This window comes from Oncorhynchus gorbuscha, linkage group LG13, assembly GCF_021184085.1.
Source record: "Oncorhynchus gorbuscha isolate QuinsamMale2020 ecotype Even-year linkage group LG13, OgorEven_v1.0, whole genome shotgun sequence".
Classification (NCBI taxonomy): domain Eukaryota; kingdom Metazoa; phylum Chordata; class Actinopteri; order Salmoniformes; family Salmonidae; genus Oncorhynchus; species Oncorhynchus gorbuscha.
The window spans coordinates 52929819-52944261 of NC_060185.1; the positions used below are offsets into that span (position 1 = coordinate 52929819).

At 41.3% G+C, this 14443-nt stretch overlaps 1 protein-coding gene across 4 annotated transcripts in view; it reads right to left on the minus strand.

Moving 5' to 3' along the window:
- Positions 1–11479, minus strand: part of LOC123993143 — a 28337-nt gene extending 16858 nt beyond the window's left edge. For 3 of the 4 annotated variants that reach the window (XM_046294978.1, XM_046294977.1, XM_046294975.1), the window contains exons 1-2: positions 11362–11468; positions 3314–3457 (exon numbers count right to left, since the gene is read on the minus strand). In XM_046294978.1, the coding sequence (XP_046150934.1) occupies positions 3314–3441 (128 nt within the window). In that variant the 5' untranslated portion in view covers positions 3442–3457; positions 11362–11468. Of the gene's footprint in view, positions 1–3313; positions 3458–11361 lie in introns of all 4 variants that reach the window. The other variant, XM_046294979.1, reaches the window with a different exon arrangement.
- Between the last annotated feature and the right edge of the window lie 2964 nt (positions 11480–14443).

Below are 14443 nucleotides of genomic sequence, written 5' to 3' on the forward strand. Positions count from 1 at the left end.
GGCTCAGTGTTCTATCACTCATGGAGACACTACGTCACCGCAAAATCTACAGGGAGAGCTTGAAAATTCAAGCCCATTGGGTGCTGCCCTAGAGTTATATTAGAAGTGCCCATTCAAAAGGCTCAAGGTCATTGGCCACAGATAAAATGAAGTGGAATCACGTTTTGTTTACAGTAGCTTTGATTGGACTGATCATGTCAACATCATACGTTCAAAATCTTAGCTAGCAATGAGTGGTTTGGAATGAGTGGTTTGGAAGGAAGCTGTGGCTAACTGCATGCATTGCAAAGCAATCACTAGCCAGACAATTCAGTGGAGAGGGTTTGTGGTCCAAATCTGCGTTTAATTGTCACGTTCTGACCTTTATTTCCTTTGTTTTGTCATTATTTAGTATGGTCAGGGCGTGAGTTGGGTGGGCAGTCTATGTTTGTTTTTCTATGTTTTGGGGTATTTCTATGTTTCGGCCTAGTATGGTTCTCAATCAGAGGCAGGTGTCATTAATTGTCTCTGATTGAGAATCATACTTAGGTAGCCTGGGTTTCACTGTGTGTTTGTGGGTGATTGTTCCTTTCTCTGTGTTTGCACCAGATAGGACTGTTTTTGGTTTTCGCACAGTTATTGTTTTGTTAGTTATTTCATGTATAGTTCCTTCATTAAAGAACATGAATAACCACCACGCTGCATTTTGGTCCGCCTCTACTTCACCACAGGAAAACCCTTACATTAATGGTCTCTTTTCCAAGCTTAAAGGGATCAAATTCACCTGCAACACCATGGGACAGAAAATGTTGAATACATTGGCCTGGCCATGCTGTGAATCCAGCATGACTTCTGCTGTGTTCAAAACAACTGAAACTGGGAAATCTCAGACTTCAGTGAGTTCAGGACAACTGGAAAACCAGAAAAAAAACAAGCTCCTACTGAGAAAATAAGGTTTGAACAGTCATCCAACTCAAAATTCCAAGTCGGTAACTTAGGCCTCTTTCTAGAGCTCCGACCTGAAGATCACAAACATCATAATTCAAACTTCCCAGTTTCCTTGAAAGCACCATAAATCTAGAGAATGACAGACTTTGACAAAAATGTGCCCACAAGACCCGCTGCACCACCCCAACCTACACAAAACATTTTAAGTGTGTACAATTATTTAGACAGCAATGCTAAAAAATGACAGATAAATTCAGAATGAGAGGCTACAAGGACACAACTCTTGATGCTGCAATGATGAAAATATCTCAAAAACCAAGAGAGAAATTGCACAACAATCTACCAAAGAAGAAAAACAACCGTCTTTTGCAACAAATACAACAAGTATTCAGAGAAAATGAAAGCAATCCTGAAAAAGCACTGGCATATTCTGCAATCAGACAAAACAATCACACACCTCTTCAAGGAACCCCCACTGGTGGTCTATAAGTGTGGTTGCAATATTGGAGATATCTTGGTGAGATCTGACCTGCCCACTCAGACACTCTTGGAGATATCTTGGTGAGATCTGACCTGCCCACTCAGACACTCTTGGAGATATCTTGGTGAGATCTGACCTGCCTACTCAGACACTCTTGGAGATATCTTGGTGAGATCTGACCTGCCCACTCAGACACTCTTGGAGATATCTTGGTGAGATCTGACCTGCCTCCTGAGCCCACTCAGACACTCTTGGAGATATCTTGGTGAGATCTGACCTGCCTCCTGAGCCCACTCAGACACTCTTGGAGATATCTTGGTGAGATCTGACCTGCCTCCTGAGCCCACTCAGAGACTCTTGGAGATATCTTGGTGAGATCTGACCTGCCCACTCACACTCTTGGAGATATCTTGGTGAGATCTGACCTGCCCCCTGAGCTCACTCAGACACTCTTGGAGATATCTTGGTGAGATCTGACCTGCCCCTGAGCCCACTCAGACACTCTTGGAGATATCTTGGTGAGATCTGACCTGCCTCCTGAGCCCACTCAGACACTCTTGACAACCATTCCAAATGGGAACTACAAACGTGGCTCATGCACACAGTGCAATAGCACAATAAAAACATCCTCCTTCTGACACCCACATACAGGTAGAAACATCTCTGTTAGGGGTATCATCTCATGTAAGACCAAGGGAGTAATCTATCTCATCGCCTGTTTATGTGGAAAAGCCTATGTAGGACAAACGAAAAGACAAATAAAACAATGCATAGCTGAACACCACAGCTCAATCAGGTGTACGAACATTGACTGTCCAGTAGCAGCTCACTTTGTTGAAGCTAACCATCCAATCTCCTCCGTCAAATACACAGGCAGTGAGCATGTTGCTCTACCAAGGAGAGGAGGTAACATCAAGATCCTATTACTACAGAGGGAGGCTTACTGGATGTCCTGTCTAAAAACATTGACCCCTTAGTGGTCTGAATATTGACTGATCTCAGGCCCTTCTTATGAACAATTATCTTTTAAATTGATATATTCTTTCTACAGCTTATCAGAGTATACCCAACATGTTCCCCCTGTTGATGATGCTTATTATGCTTTATGCTTGAACAAAAATATTACATGAAATAGGAAACCATGAAATATGTGAAATTGAATTAAACAATAATGTATGTTAATGCTAATGTTATGTACAATATTCAATTATGTTTCCATATGATAACAATAGCCTAATATATCCAATATACCATAAACTATAGTTTTTTTTAACAGTTTCAATAATTAATTCTAACTAGAATTAATTAACTTTTAACTAATTAACTTGATCATTATGACCCAACCCTCACTATTGTCATTGGTTGCACTAATTGCACTGTTTGTTTACATAACCTGGTTCAAGTATTCATGACATCACCCTGAAGAAGGCACGGTGATGCTGAAACTTTGGTAAATACCCAATAAATTACTGGGAGTTTAAATATGGAGTATGGGACTCTCTTTATTTTTTATAGCTTATAGTTTATTAGATGTTAGTCAGCACCTCCACCTAAAAAAAAATCTCTGGGTGTGTGCCAGCTCATGTCTTTTATTGGAAAAACTATTGGAACCATTTCGCTGTTTGACCGCTAGGTGTTATGGGTATTATGACACCACTGTGGGGCTCTATAGTGCAAATGAAATGGGAGAATCTAGAGAATGCAACAATATTTGTTTCATCTTGCTGTGATGTTCTCACTAAAATGTCAAACGCTAAAATCTATGAATTTAAAATCTTAAAACAATAATATTTTGAACACCCATCAACCTTAATTTCTGATGAAAAAACACAAATGAGAAAATATGGTGGATATAGCGTTTTGGAAATAAACGCTTCATAAATTCTTTAAAAACTGTCACCTCACCTCTTAGATTTGGTGTCATGTTCCCCAGAGACACTCCGTTTAGAGGCAGGGCCTCCCTCCTCTCTCTCCCCAGAGAGACTCATTTTAGAGGCAGGGCCCCCCTCCTCTCTCTCTCCAGAGAGACTCATTTTAGAGCACTGACCCCTAAACAGAGATCCAACATTTTGGTTGTGGTTAACACACTGATAACTAAACAGAGATCCAGCAGGTTGGTTGTGGTTAACACAGTGACAACTAAACTGAGATCCAGCAGGTTGGTTGTGGTTAACACACTGACAACTAAACAGAGATCCGGCAGGTTGGTTGTGGTTAACACAGTGACAACTAAACTGAGATCCAGCAGGTTGGTTGTGGTTAACACACTGACAACTAAACAGAGATCCGGCAGGTTGGTTGTGGTTAACACAGTGACAACTAAACTGAGATCCAGCAGGTTGGTTGTGGTTAACACAGTGACAACTAAACAGAGATCCAACATGTTGTTTGTGGTTAACACAGTGACAACTAAACAGAGATCCAACATATTGGTTGTGGTTAACACAGTGACAACTAAACTGAGATCCAGCAGGTTGGTTGTGGTTAACACACTGACAACTAAACAGAGATCCGGCAGGTTGGTTGTGGTTAACACAGTGACAACTAAACTGAGATCCAGCAGGTTGGTTGTGGTTAACACAGTGACAACTAAACAGAGATCCAACATATTGGTTGTGGTTAACACAGTGCCAACTAAACAGAGATCCAACATATTGGTTGTGGTTAACACAGTGACAACTAAACTGAGATCCAGCAGGTTGGTTGTGGTTAACACACTGACAACTAAACAGAGATCCGGCAGGTTGGTTGTGGTTAACACAGTGACAACTAAACTGAGATCCAGCAGGTTGGTTGTGGTTAACACACTGACAACTAAACAGAGATCCGGCAGGTTGGTTGTGGTTAACACAGTGACAACTAAACTGAGATCCAGCAGGTTGGTTGTGGTTAACACACTGACAACTAAACAGAGATCCGGCAGGTTGGTTGTGGTTAACACAGTGACAACTAAACTGAGATCCAGCAGGTTGGTTGTGGTTAACACACTGACAACTAAACAGAGATCCGGCAGGTTGGTTGTGGTTAACACAGTGACAACTAAACAGAGATCCAACATGTTGTTTGTGGTTAACACAGTGACAACTAAACAGAGATCCGGCAGGTTGGTTGTGGTTAACACAGTGACAACTAAACAGAGATCCGGCAGGTTGGTTGTGGTTAACACAGTGACAACTAAACAGAGATCCAACATGTTGTTTGTGGTTAACACAGTGACAACTAAACAGAGATCCGGCAGGTTGGTTGTGGTTAACACAGTGACTTCTAAACAGAGATCCGGCAGGTTGGTTGTGGTTAACACAGTGACAACTAAACAGAGATCCGGCAGGTTGGTTGTGGTTAACACAGTGACTTCTAAACAGAGATACAGCATGTTGGTTGTGGTTAACACAGTGACAACTAAACAGAGATCCGGCAGGTTGGTTGTGGTTAACACAGTGACTTCTAAACAGAGATCCGGCAGGTTGGTTGTGGTTAACACAGTGACAACTAAACAGAGATCCAACATGTTGTTTGTGGTTAACACAGTGACAACTAAACAGAGATCCGACAGGTTGGTTGTGGTTAACACAGTGACAACTAAACAGAGATCCGGCAGGTTGGTTGTGGTTAACACAGTGAGAACTAAACAGAGATCCGGCAGGTTGGTTGTGGTTAACACAGTGACAACTAAACAGAGATCCAACATGTTGTTTGTGGTTAACACAGTGACAACTAAACAGAGATCCGGCAGGTTGGTTGTGGTTAACACAGTGACAACTAAACTGAGATCAGGCAGGTTGGTTGTGGTTAACACAGTGACAACTAAACTGAGATCCAGCAGGTTGGTTGTGGTTAACACACTGACAACTAAACAGAGATACAGCAGGTTGGTTGTGGTTAACACAGTGACAACTAAACTGAGATCCAGCAGGTTGGTTGTGGTTAACACGGTGACAACTAAACTGAGATCCAGCAGGTTGGTTGTGGTTAACACAGTGACAACTAAACAGAGATCCGGCAGGTTGGTTGTGGTTAACACAGTGACTTCTAAACAGAGATCCGGCAGGTTGGTTGTGGTTAACACAGTGACAACTAAACAGAGATCCAACATGTTGTTTGTGGTTAACACAGTGACAACTAAACAGAGATCCGGCAGGTTGGTTGTGGTTAACACACTGACAACTAAACAGAGATCCGGCAGGTTGGTTGTGGTTAACACAGTGACAACTAAACAGAGATCCGGCAGGTTGGTTGTGGTTAACACAGTGACAACTAAACAGAGATCCAACATGTTGTTTGTGGTTAACACAGTGACAACTAAACAGAGATCCGGCAGGTTGGTTGTGGTTAACACAGTGACAACTAAACTGAGATCCAGCAGGTTGGTTGTGGTTAACACAGTGACAACTAAACAGAGATCCAACATATTGGTTGTGGTTAACACAGTGCCAACTAAACAGAGATCCAACATATTGGTTGTGGTTAACACAGTGACAACTAAACTGAGATCCAGCAGGTTGGTTGTGGTTAACACACTGACAACTAAACAGAGATCCGGCAGGTTGGTTGTGGTTAACACAGTGACAACTAAACTGAGATCCAGCAGGTTGGTTGTGGTTAACACACTGACAACTAAACAGAGATCCGGCAGGTTGGTTGTGGTTAACACAGTGACAACTAAACTGAGATCCAGCAGGTTGGTTGTGGTTAACACACTGACAACTAAACAGAGATCCGGCAGGTTGGTTGTGGTTAACACAGTGACAACTAAACTGAGATCCAGCAGGTTGGTTGTGGTTAACACACTGACAACTAAACAGAGATCCGGCAGGTTGGTTGTGGTTAACACAGTGACAACTAAACAGAGATCCAACATGTTGTTTGTGGTTAACACAGTGACAACTAAACAGAGATCCGGCAGGTTGGTTGTGGTTAACACAGTGACAACTAAACAGAGATCCGGCAGGTTGGTTGTGGTTAACACAGTGACAACTAAACAGAGATCCAACATGTTGTTTGTGGTTAACACAGTGACAACTAAACAGAGATCCGGCAGGTTGGTTGTGGTTAACACAGTGACTTCTAAACAGAGATCCGGCAGGTTGGTTGTGGTTAACACAGTGACTTCTAAACAGAGATACAGCATGTTGGTTGTGGTTAACACAGTGACAACTAAACAGAGATCCGGCAGGTTGGTTGTGGTTAACACAGTGACTTCTAAACAGAGATCCGGCAGGTTGGTTGTGGTTAACACAGTGACAACTAAACAGAGATCCAACATGTTGTTTGTGGTTAACACAGTGACAACTAAACAGAGATCCGACAGGTTGGTTGTGGTTAACACAGTGACAACTAAACAGAGATCCGGCAGGTTGGTTGTGGTTAACACAGTGAGAACTAAACAGAGATCCGGCAGGTTGGTTGTGGTTAACACAGTGACAACTAAACAGAGATCCAACATGTTGTTTGTGGTTAACACAGTGACAACTAAACAGAGATCCGGCAGGTTGGTTGTGGTTAACACAGTGACAACTAAACTGAGATCAGGCAGGTTGGTTGTGGTTAACACAGTGACAACTAAACTGAGATCCAGCAGGTTGGTTGTGGTTAACACACTGACAACTAAACAGAGATACAGCAGGTTGGTTGTGGTTAACACAGTGACAACTAAACTGAGATCCAGCAGGTTGGTTGTGGTTAACACGGTGACAACTAAACTGAGATCCAGCAGGTTGGTTGTGGTTAACACAGTGACAACTAAACAGAGATCCGGCAGGTTGGTTGTGGTTAACACAGTGACTTCTAAACAGAGATCCGGCAGGTTGGTTGTGGTTAACACAGTGACAACTAAACTGAGATCCAGCAGGTTGGTTGTGGTTAACACACTGACAACTAAACAGAGATCCGGCAGGTTGGTTGTGGTTAACACAGTGACAACTAAACTGAGATCCAGCAGGTTGGTTGTGGTTAACACACTGACAACTAAACAGAGATCCGGCAGGTTGGTTGTGGTTAACACACTGATAACTAAACAGAGATCCAGCAGGTTGGTTGTGGTTAACACACTGACAACTAAACAGAGATCCGGCAGGTTGGTTGTGGTTAACACAGTGACAACTAAACAGAGATCCAACATGTTGTTTGTGGTTAACACAGTGACAACTAAACAGAGATCCGGCAGGTTGGTTGTGGTTAACACAGTGACAACTAAACTGAGATCCAGCAGGTTGGTTGTGGTTAACACACTGACAACTAAACAGAGATCCGGCAGGTTGGTTGTGGTTAACACAGTGACAACTAAACTGAGATCCAGCAGGTTGGTTGTGGTTAACACACTGACAACTAAACAGAGATCCGGCAGGTTGGTTGTGGTTAACACAGTGACAACTAAACAGAGATCCAACATGTTGTTTGTGGTTAACACAGTGACAACTAAACAGAGATCCGGCAGGTTGGTTGTGGTTAACACAGTGACAACTAAACAGAGATCCGGCAGGTTGGTTGTGGTTAACACAGTGACAACTAAACAGAGATCCAACATGTTGTTTGTGGTTAACACAGTGACAACTAAACAGAGATCCGGCAGGTTGGTTGTGGTTAACACAGTGACTTCTAAACAGAGATCCGGCAGGTTGGTTGTGGTTAACACAGTGACTTCTAAACAGAGATACAGCATGTTGGTTGTGGTTAACACAGTGACAACTAAACAGAGATCCGGCAGGTTGGTTGTGGTTAACACAGTGACTTCTAAACAGAGATCCGGCAGGTTGGTTGTGGTTAACACAGTGACAACTAAACAGAGATCCAACATGTTGTTTGTGGTTAACACAGTGACAACTAAACAGAGATCCGACAGGTTGGTTGTGGTTAACACAGTGACAACTAAACAGAGATCCGGCAGGTTGGTTGTGGTTAACACAGTGAGAACTAAACAGAGATCCGGCAGGTTGGTTGTGGTTAACACAGTGACAACTAAACAGAGATCCAACATGTTGTTTGTGGTTAACACAGTGACAACTAAACAGAGATCCAGCAGGTTGGTTGTGGTTAACACAGTGACAACTAAACTGAGATCAGGCAGGTTGGTTGTGGTTAACACAGTGACAACTAAACTGAGATCCAGCAGGTTGGTTGTGGTTAACACACTGACAACTAAACAGAGATACAGCAGGTTGGTTGTGGTTAACACAGTGACAACTAAACTGAGATCCAGCAGGTTGGTTGTGGTTAACACAGTGACAACTAAACTGAGATCCAGCAGGTTGGTTGTGGTTAACACAGTGACAACTAAACAGAGATCCGGCAGGTTGGTTGTGGTTAACACAGTGACTTCTAAACAGAGATCCGGCAGGTTGGTTGTGGTTAACACAGTGACAACTAAACAGAGATCCAACATGTTGTTTGTGGTTAACACAGTGACAACTAAACAGAGATCCGGCAGGTTGGTTGTGGTTAACACACTGACAACTAAACAGAGATCCGGCAGGTTGGTTGTGGTTAACACAGTGACAACTAAACAGAGATCCGGCAGGTTGGTTGTGGTTAACACAGTGACAACTAAACAGAGATCCAACATGTTGTTTGTGGTTAACACAGTGACAACTAAACAGAGATCCGGCAGGTTGGTTGTGGTTAACACAGTGACTTCTAAACAGAGATCCGGCAGGTTGGTTGTGGTTAACACAGTGACAACTAAACAGAGATCCAACATGTTGTTTGTGGTTAACACAGTGACAACTAAACAGAGATCCGGCAGGTTGGTTGTGGTTAACACAGTGACAACTAAACAGAGATCCGGCAGGTTGGTTGTGGTTAACACAGTGACAACTAAACAGAGATCCGGCAGGTTGGTTGTGGTTAACACAGTGACAACTAAACAGAGATCCAACATGTTGTTTGTGGTTAACACAGTGACAACTAAACAGAGATCCGGCAGGTTGGTTGTGGTTAACACAGTGACAACTAAACAGAGATCCGGCAGGTTGGTTGTGGTTAACACAGTGACAACTAAACTGAGATCCAGCAGGTTGGTTGTGGTTAACACAGTGACAACTAAACTGAGATCCAGCAGGTTGGTTGTGGTTAACACACTGACAACTAAACAGAGATACAGCAGGTTGGTTGTGGTTAACACAGTGACAACTAAACTGAGATCCAGCAGGTTGGTTGTGGTTAACACAGTGACAACTAAACTGAGATCCAGCAGGTTGGTTGTGGTTAACACAGTTACAACTAAACTGAGATCCAGCAGGTTGGTTGTGGTTAACACAGTGACAACTAAACTGAATCCAGAGATCCTAAACAGAGATACAGGTTGGTTGTGGTTAACACAGTGACAACTAAACTGAGATCCATGTTGGTTGTGATTAACATGTTGCATGTTGGTTGTGGTTAACACAGTGACAACTAAACTGAGATCCAGCATGTTGGTTGTGGTTAACACAGTGACAACTAAACAGAGATACAGCATGTTGGTTGTGGTTAACACACTGACAACTAAACTGAGATCCAGCATGTTGGTTGTGGTTAACACAGTGACAACTAAACTGAGATCCAGCAGGTTGGTTGTGGTTAACACACTGACAACTAAACAGAGATACAGCATGTTGGTTGTGGTTAACACACTGACAACTAAACAGTGATCCGGCAGGTTGGTTGTGGTTAACACACTGACAACTAAACAGAGATCCGGCAGGTTGGTTGTGGTTAACACAGTGACAACTAAACTGAGATCCAGCAGGTTGGTTGTGGTTAACACACTGACAACTAAACAGAGATCCGGCAGCACAGTGACAACTAAACTGAGATCCAGCAGGTTGGTTGTGGTTAACACACTGACAACTAAACAGAGATCCAGCATGTTGGTTGTGGTTAACACAGTGACAACTAAACAGAGATACAGCATGTTGGTTGTGGTTAACACAGTGACAACTAAACAGAGATCCAGCAGGTTGGCTGTGGTTAACACAGTGACAACTAAACAGAGATCCAACATGTTGTTTGTGGTTAACACAGTGACAACTAAACAGAGATCCGGCAGGTTGGTTGTGGTTAACACAGTGACAACTAAACAGAGATCCGGCAGGTTGGTTGTGGTTAACACAGTGACAACTAAACAGAGATCCAGCATGTTGGTTGTGGTTAACACAGTGACAACTAAACAGAGATCCAGCATGTTGGTTGTGGTTAACACAGTGACAACTAAACAGAGATCCAGCAGTTTGGTTGTGGTTAACACACTGACAACTAAACAGAGATCCAGCATGTTGGTTGTGGTTAACACAGTGACAACTAATTGTTGAAGGTCATATATTCTCTTTTATTCATTACCTCTTAGAAATAAAACACTTACTAACAGATACATCCAAACAGTCGCATGATTTAATGCATCACATGAACATGTAGAGTCGTGATTTATATTTTTCACCTTTTGTCCATAATAATAATAATAATAACAATATATAATAATATAATATTAATAATAATAATGTCTCACTTTATCTTTTAATAATTTCTCTCATTCTAGTATGTTGCTTTGTTCAACAGGTACCCTGTATGCTATTATTATGCTGTTACTGAATTCAGTTCATAACAGCAATGTTAAGAAAAGTATGTTCAGTGGTTTCATACCAAATTACACAGGAAGCAGGAGCTCATTGTAATTTAGAAAACAACATATGTTCTGATATTCTGAAAGATGATTTAGAACTATGATACATTAATATTTGGACAAATTGTAAAATAATCCCGATATACAAATGGTATAATACGTTATATGAACAATATATTTTTTGAATTTGAATTGACTACGCCCAGTTAGCGCCATTTTGTATGACTGAACTGTCACGTAGCTGTCCCAGGTGAAATGGACTGTTAGATCTGAGTGTTTTACTGTCATTCACTATACTAAAATAACACCAGACATTTAATGTCTCTACACACTTTACAACAATCCCTGGGAAGATTCTTACCTTGTAGCCTGAATTCACAGCCAGAACATGTCAAGTCATTGAGATATTTTCCGTTGTGCTGAGAGAGCACCTTCCTGATGACAAGTGTCTCTGCATCTATGTTCTAGGTACAGTTGATCTTTGGATGCAGTAATATCTGGTCAAAGTTTAGTGACAAAACACCATCGTATACCATAAACATAACAGCAGTTTAACCATTGGCCAGTAAAGGACATGGCATACTATAAAACAGGGTTCGTCAACTAGATTTGGCTTCGGGAAAAAAAATCTGAGTTAAAGTCGGTGGATCAGAATATAATTAGCATATAATATAAGCACAATTAATAGGCCTACACTACAAATGTAACAACATTTTAACACATTTGATTAGTATGTGTTAAATTAATCAAATAATTTCGATCTGACTAAATAAAATCAGCAATATCTCTGTTTCCTACTGTAGTCTACACTACTTTATTAATGGGTAAAACAGGTCTATGTAGCCTACTGTAGTCTACACTACTTTATTAATGGGTAAAACAGGTCTATGTAGCCTACTGTAGTCTACACTACTTTATTAATGGGTAAAACAGGTCTATGTTGCCTACTGTAGTCTACACTACTTTATTAATGGGTAAAACAGGTCTATGTAGCCTACTGTAGTCTACACTACTTTATTAATGGGTAAAACAGGTCTATGTAGCCTACTGTAGTCTACACTACTTTATTAATGGGTAAAACAGGTCTATGTAGCCTACTGTAGTCTACACTACCTTATTAATGGGTAAAACAGGTCTATGTTGCCTACTGTAGTCTACACTACTTTATGAATGGGTAAAACAGGTCTATGTAGCCTACTGTAGTCTACACTACTTTATTAATGGGTAAAACAGGTATATGTAGCCTATTGTAGTCTACACGACTTTATTAATGGGTAAAACAGGTCTATGTAGCCTACTGTAGTCTACACTACTCTATTAATGGGTATAACAGGTTTATGTTGCCTACTGTAGTCTACACTACTTTATTAACGGGTAAAACAGGTCTATGTAGCCTACTGTAGTCTACACTACTTTATTAATGGGTAAAACAGGTATATGTAGCCTATTGTAGTCTACACGACTTTATTAATGGGTAAAACAGGTCTATGTAGCCTACTGTAGTCTACACTACTTTATTAATGGGTAAAACAGGTCTATGTAGCCTACTGTAGTCTACACTACTTTATGAAAACCTGTTATGGCAAGGCGATCCCCGAGGGGAACTCCACCCCCCCCCCCATTCAGCTGAAAAGGTGGTGCAGGGAATTCAAAAATATTCTTTTGAAATACTTAACTTTCACACATTAACAAATCCAATACACCCATCATGTCCGATTTTTTTAATGTTTTACAGCGAAAACACAACATATATTTATGTTAGACCACCACCAAAACAAAGGAAAAACGCAGCCATTTTTTCCAGCCAAAGATAGAGTTACAAAAGAAGGATTAGAGATATAATGAATCACTAACCTTTTGAAAATCTTCATCAGATGACACTCATATGACATGTTACACAACACATTTATGTTTTGTTCGATAATATGCATATTTATATCCACAAATCTCGGTTTACATTGACGCCATGTTCAGAAATTCCTCCAAAATATCCGGAGGAATTATAGAAAGCTACGCCAGATAACAGAAATACTCATCATAAACTTTGAATAAAGATACATGTTCTACATATAATTAAAGATACACTGGTTCTTAATGCAACCACTGTGTCAGATTTTGTTTTAAACGTTACGGAAAAAGCCTAACATTGCAATAATCTGAGACGGCGCTCAGACGTAACCGCCATGTTGGAGTCAACAGAAATACGAAATTACAACATAAATATTCCCTTACCTTCGATGATCTTTCATCAGAATGTAGTGCAAGGAGTCCTAGTTCCACAATAAATTGTTGTTGTGTTCCAAGTAGCTGCATTTGCTATCACTTTCAGCTCACGTGCCTAAAAACTGACTGCTGGTCCAAGATAACTCGCACGAAAACTTCCAAAAGATATATTCCAGGTCGAATAAACTGGTCAAACTAAGTAGAGAATCAATCTTCAGGATGTTATTATCATATATATCCAATAACATTCCAACCGGATCATACGTTTTCATCTGGAGCCGAATGGAACAGACGTAGCACCCACAGAGAAATGCGCCACAGCAAAATGGCATTCTGTCGGGACACTGACTATTTTCCCTCCCATTAGATCAAAGTTCACAGCAAATGCTCCATTACACTTTCTACTGAATGTGGACATCTAGTGGAAGGTGTAGGAAGTGCTTCCAGATCCATATCTTGTTGGGAAAGGAGGGGGCGATGATGTCAAAGTTGCCCCAACTTTCAGAATTTCACTTCTTGTTTGGAAGATTGCCTGCCCTATGAGTTCTGTTATACTCACAGACATAATTCAAACAGTTTTAGAAACTTCAGAGTGTTTTCTATCCAATATTAATAATAATATGCATATATTAGCAATCTAGGACAGAGTTTGATGCAGTTCACTATGGGCACACAATTCATCCAAAGTGAAAATACTGCCCCCTATCCTCAACAGGAATTAAATGGTAAAAGATCTTCCATTCCGGTTTCAGTGAGCATACCAAAGTAAGTTGAAGGAAGCCGGTGATAGTAGGCTTGTGGATGTTCATTTTGAGCTTGTCTGATATTGTCAGCCAACGAGCTATCGTGTTTGCGAGTCGCAGAACCACTGAATTCTATTTTCAAAACCGTGGCAAGTTTAGTATAGTCGTTTGGCACGTGTTGCTCTTGTAGACGGATGAACCTTGTCACGTGTCTGTTGGATGTTCGCTTCAAAAGGTAGAGCCTGTCTGCATTCATAGCATTTGGGTAGCCATCCAAGGCGTCCTCCATTTCTGCTAAGAATGTCTCAGTGTCGTTTGGCTTTCCCGGAACGGGGTCAAAGAGGCGGACATTTTTGACTATTTTGTCAATGTGATCCCCTCCAAGGAGCATCTGCATGCTCCCGTGGGGAATTGTGTGCCGAAAGGCAAAGAGGAAAAGTCAAACTGTGGTTGTGTTGACGAGGATGCCCCAATTCA